The sequence below is a fragment of the Zingiber officinale genome, chromosome 5B (assembly GCF_018446385.1).
Source record: "Zingiber officinale cultivar Zhangliang chromosome 5B, Zo_v1.1, whole genome shotgun sequence".
Lineage (NCBI taxonomy): Eukaryota > Viridiplantae > Streptophyta > Magnoliopsida > Zingiberales > Zingiberaceae > Zingiber > Zingiber officinale.
Genome location: NC_055995.1, coordinates 100226427 through 100231834, shown reverse-complemented (window position 1 = coordinate 100231834; position 5408 = coordinate 100226427). Strand labels below are relative to the sequence as shown.

The 5408-nt window shown below is 34.9% G+C and overlaps 1 protein-coding gene across 5 annotated transcripts; it reads right to left on the bottom strand.

The window, feature by feature from the left end:
* Nucleotides 1-1111: 1111 nt before the first annotated feature.
* On the bottom strand, nt 1112-3972 carry LOC121985179 (protein argonaute 1A-like). 5 transcript variants are annotated; one of them, XR_006113076.1, is made up of 4 exons: nt 3344-3972; nt 2803-2920; nt 1960-2015; nt 1591-1876 (listed from the first exon to the last, which is right to left on the bottom strand). XR_006113076.1 is itself a non-coding variant. In XM_042538474.1 (3 exons), the coding sequence occupies exons 1-3, from the start codon at nt 2048-2050 to the stop codon at nt 1553-1555; spliced, it is 306 nt and encodes a 101-aa protein (XP_042394408.1). In that variant the 5' UTR covers nt 2051-2583; the 3' UTR covers nt 1112-1552. The 5 variants fall into 5 exon arrangements, 1 of the variants encoding a protein (XP_042394408.1); XM_042538474.1 differs by lacking the exons at nt 2803-2920; nt 3344-3972 and having other exon boundaries at nt 1112-1647; nt 1757-1876; nt 1960-2583; XR_006113078.1 differs by having other exon boundaries at nt 1591-2015; nt 3459-3482.
* Nucleotides 3973-5408: the final 1436 nt, after the last annotated feature.

The window sequence follows — 5408 nt, the reverse complement described above, 5'->3', positions numbered from 1 at the left end:
CATGAATATACATCCCTCTACGCTAATATTCTTAGCCTCCCAAATAGTTCTCATTTTGGTGATAGTATAAGTTCGACTAATCAGCAAGAGCAAAGAAGAATATAGGAAAATATGGTTGAAAACTGAGCTAAATTCATTATATATCGATTGACACCTTTCTTAATTGAGTAAGAATAGATGGGAATCGATTCACACGTGCCCTAATCGATTGCCCAACATTAGCGATCGATTAGTACACAACAATCAATCCCCTAATCGATTTTGAAGGTCATTGTTTGCAATTCATCCACTCTAATTGATTGGTGTAATCGATTGGCGAATGTTAATCAATTCACTGATTAATTCAAAAATCCTCTATGGACAACTTAATGAACTATAATTAATTGCCCAATCGATTAGTGAACACCAATTGATCAGCCGATCCATTCAGAAAATCTCTATGGGCATCCTCAAATTCTATAATCAATTGGATCCTCATGGGAATCGATTGATGAACGTCAATCGATCACCCAATTGATTTTGAAACTCTTTGTTCGCAAATCAAGTTCAAGTAATTGATTAGCTCAATCTATGAACACCAATCGATTAACCTAATTGATTTAGAGCCCTGTTGCAATCTAGCAACCCCAATCGATTGGCCCACTACAACAAAAATATTAAAAGACAACGAATTTTATCTATTGTCGTAGGCCCTTTAAAACTGCTGTAATTGACAATGTTGTTAAAAGTGGGGGCTACGATAACAATTTTAAATAGTTGTCTTTGAATAAAATGACAACAGTTTTGCAATGGTTTAGAATCGTTGTCTTTGAATGAAAAGACAACGGTTTAAAACCGTTATTGTTTAGAGCACTTTTAATAATGCTGCCAGTTACAACGATTTTTGGGACTACGACAATGGTTTTTAACCGTTGTCTTTAAGGGTGATAGACAACAACAACGGTTTTAAACCGTTGTCTTTTAAACTATATCTTTTAATACCAATATATCACATTTCAATATAAATATATAATAAAGGCTCATAATCACAAAAGAAAGAATATTATCTATATCAATGTCATTCAAAATGTTACTTATACAATAATTACAATCACAAAAGAAAAAACATGTCTCATATTCAAATAAAATTTATCCTAATACAAATAAACAAATAAACTCCATTTAAAACTAATGAACAATAACCAAAATACTAGAAACTTGTGATGGTGGTTCATGCCATGTAGGATTGCACTTAATTATTGTCAACCTAAATCCCATCACAATCTTCAACTTGTAGAATTTCATTAGAATCCTCTTTCTCACTTGCTGATTATTTCATGCCAACTTTTTTCAATATTGTTGATCATTAGTTTCATAATAAATCTAGTCTCCCCCACACCAGCTCCATCAAAAAATCCAATTCTTTCTACCCCTTTGATAAGACACTAGAAGATCAACAACTTATTGATATCAAAAGAAATATACTATTATATGTATGAAAAAACTTGTTCTAAAAGAATAATAAATACACATATATTTTTACAACAGTCCCTAGAATTTAAAAAGGTATTAATTAAGTTGTGAGATGAGTTACTTGAATGCTTGCATGGCTGCACAAGTAAAAGTCAAATTCAGTAGGATGACATATCTTAGAATCGACAACAGTCCCTAGAATTTCAAGGATGGAAAGCTCCATTGAGAAAACAAGATTTGAAAAAAAATATACAAAATAGAATTGTCCTGAAAATGATGCATCCATGCTATCAACTAAACTAACCAGGCAATATGTTTCCACTCTTATCAACAAATCGGTGGTCACCGTGAGTGTTAGCAAACAGTCTAGTGTGATTACGTTTTTGGACTACCACAAAAGTCATCAGAATTTCAAGAAGGCTTCCTGCCAAATAGAAAGATTAGCCACAAAAAGTTAAACTATATGTTTTTCCTTCACAGGGAAAGAGGCTTCTCTTAATTTTCAACCTTGGCGCCACTCAACTTTATCAACCCATTGTTCACGTATTGATGATCTTCCAAACCTGGGTAATAAAAAAAGCATCAATCCTGAGCGCATTCTTCCTTTATATATGTTCAATCAAAACAACATGCAAATGGAAAGAAGATATGGAATGAGCTAAAGTAATTCATCCATTCATACTTTAAAATCAAAATAAATAGTATCAAATTAAGAGAGTAATGCCATATTTCAGAATATTTTATAGGAATTGATTGTTGGATGATGATACTTTTACAAGAAGAATATAGCAATCATTCCATGGAGGGGCAACATCCATGTATCCCACGCCAAATAGTTTCGATCAAACATGAGTTGACGATAATATGATTATAAAGAAACTGCAGGACCACTAGAGGTGCATTAAACAGTGATTAAATAATTCATCATTTAATTTACTAACCAAAAAAGCTAGTGATCAGACAGATTAAACTCATATACTGAGAAGAGGATAAAATGGAGGGTTCATAAGAAATTGAGAAGTAACGACTAAAGTTTTCTATTAACGCGGACATCTGATTTTGTTATAGACAAGATTCAGATGTAGAAACACAACAGTGCATTGTGCAATTATAGACAAACTTTCCAGGGTGCCCAGGCTACAAAATTAATTGAGACTGTGTGCACTTGCTGAGACTAGAAACTGATAACCCTTGATCCAAAGCCTCTTTGCAAACATGTGAACCAATGAAACCATTGCCACCCAGTACAAGTAACTGCCATTAGAAGCATATAAATTATATTAAATAAAAAGAGAAACTAGGAAAAGGTTTACAAACATAATAAAATAAAATAAAACAAGGAAATGTCACCTTTTCTAACGGTGGAGGTGACTTTCTTATAGTTTCTACTTCCTCCAATTTATGAGGCTCGTCCACATGATTCGACTCAGTTGAAATTGATCTTTCATATCTCAACAGACGAGCATAGCTGTTTTGATCATTCACAAAAATATGTAAGGAGAGGACACAGCTGAAAAACTAATACATTCCGTGCAGAAAAAAATCTTTCTTTGAAAGGTTCCATCATCAATTTGTAAATAGTGAAGGAAAACGAACCATGTGTCATTTAATCACCACAACACCTTGAACTTTCAGAATCTCACGATCAATATGTACACAACATAAGAACGTAATCAGCAACTGTCTACGACCATGCCTTAGCCTAAAAGACTATTTTTTTCACCACGATCTCGACTCAGGAAGCAATAGAAATAGAAAAAGGAGTACCATTAGACTTGGGGGAAAATGCAATCTTTGCCTAAAAGAAAAAAAATGCAATCTTTGCCTAAAAGACTAATCGAGAAATAAGCAAAGTCCACCCATAATCAGTCTTTGAAAAATTTGGAGCTACCTGAAACAAGACGAAGAGTGTCCCAACCCACAATCACAAATTAGGGGTTGTCGCGAGAAATGCGATGAAGAAATTGTGACGAGGAAAGCGAAAAGAACAGATGAGGTTTCACTACCGATCCACTAGGAACTGCCAAGTTAAGGATGATCTTCTTCTCGCAGTCAAGATTATCATATTCGGAGCTCTTGTCACAACTTTGGTGCTTCGATTTGGAGAGAACCTCGAGGATCACAGCTGCAGGAACCATATCAAATATAAAGAGAGATCTTTTCCAGCCATACTTGAGGAATATCAGTGTAACTGTGGATTCATCCAAAGAGGGAACGAAGATGGGTGGTTTGGCAGAGATGTTTAGCAGGATCGATGGAGATTTTCAGCGGTAGAGGGATTCGACATAAAGGGGTTAGACATAGAGGAGTTAGGAGGAGAGATTCATGGAGAAGGTTTCATTGGAGAGGGGTTGGATGGAGATGTAGGTTTTGGCAGTGTGAAGAGATCATATGGGAGAGGGAAAGAAAAAGGCTTTAGGGTTCGAGAAGGCAGGGAAAACATGACGGCAAAAATATTTCAGGGAGGGAGGGAAAGAAAAACACAGTTGCAAAAAAAAATGCACACAGGCAACGATTTCCAAAACTATTGTTGTAGCCCCAAAAATTTATTATCATAGTTCCAAAAAAGTGCACATAGACAACGGTTTCCAAACCGTTGTTGTAGCCTCCAAAACCCCGTTGTCGTAGTCGCAAAAAGCGCACATAGACAACGTTTTTAAAAATCGTTGTCGTAGCCTCCAAAAACCGTTATTGTAGCCCTAAAAAAGCACACATAGACAATAGTTTATAAAAACCATTATCGTAGCCTCCAAGCAACCCCTCAAAGATAACAGTTTTTATTAAAACTGTTGTAAAAGAGTAAAAGACAAAAGTTTTGATATAAAACCATTGTCTTTTAAGTGTTGTTTAATAAGGATTTTCTTGTAGTGGCCCTCATGCTAATTGATTGGTAAACACCAATCGATTATTCCAATCAATTAAGGAACCTTCGTCGTAATCTGGCAATCCCAATCGATTGACCCTTATGCTAATTAATTGGTAAACACTAATTGGTTTGCCCAATCTATTTGAGAACCTTCGTCGTGATCTGGTAATTCTAATCAATTGGCCCTCATGCTAATCGATTAGCCCAATCGATTTGGGAACGTTCGTCGCGATCTGACAATCCCAATCGATTGACCCTCATGTTAATCGATTGGTATATACCAATCGATTTGGAAACTCTCTATTCGTGATTTTGGGCATCTTAATCGATTGAACTCGTATGGTAATCGATTAGTGAACACTAATTGATTACCAAATTAATTGGTAACTGAAAAACTTGATTTCTGGTCATGATCTTTCAGCCCAAAGAACCCTAAAATCGTGTTCTTCGCAAATAATGAGAAAATCTTGATTCATAGGTTAAATCCTAACCTATCCATGTTACATTCAACAGATACATATCAATTTCACTCATCCATATGAAATTAAATGCAAAAATTGATGTATATATGTAAAATCATTGAAAAATAATCCTTACGCCTTAAAAACTAATAATAAGTTAATCCTTAGTACTGATACAAATTGTTAGAATTATGATACATCAATAATGAACTAAAGAATGCATCTATACCAAGATCTAACTATCATCAATTTCTAAAGCAACATTACAAATTGAAACAATAGTTAGCGAAAGGCTGACCTAAATCCATCGCAAAGGACTATTGCTTCTTGTCGTTAGAGATCCTACAAACGAGAATGATCTTCTACAGGAGTGGGCGGCGGTAATCCATATTCCTTCTCAATGGAAAAGAGAGAAGATCAATGAAGAAGCTCAAACTTGTCCTAATCCATGAGCATCTTCCCTTATATACCAAGCTCATCATACAGGACTATTCACCTTAAAGCTCATCCTACAGGGACTATCCACCTTAAAGCTCATCCATAATTAATAGTCCATTAATGTTAATGAATCGGATTATTTGATCTACACATTGAATCCATATCCATTTAATCCAAACTTCCTTTATATG

Excerpts from the sequence above, each read along its gene's own strand:
- LOC121985179 (XM_042538474.1), bottom strand. The coding sequence starts at position 2,050 with ATGCGCTCAGGATTGATGCTTTTTTTATTACCCAGGTTTGGAAGATCA. Across the intron at positions 1,877-1,959 it reads TAAAGTTGAGTGGCGCCAAG|GAAGCCTTCTTGAAATTCTG; the intron begins GTTGAAAATTAA and ends TCTATTTGGCAG. Across the intron at positions 1,648-1,756 it reads GAGTGGAAACATATTGCCTG|GGACTGTTGTCGATTCTAAG; the intron begins GTTAGTTTAGTT and ends TTGAAATTCTAG.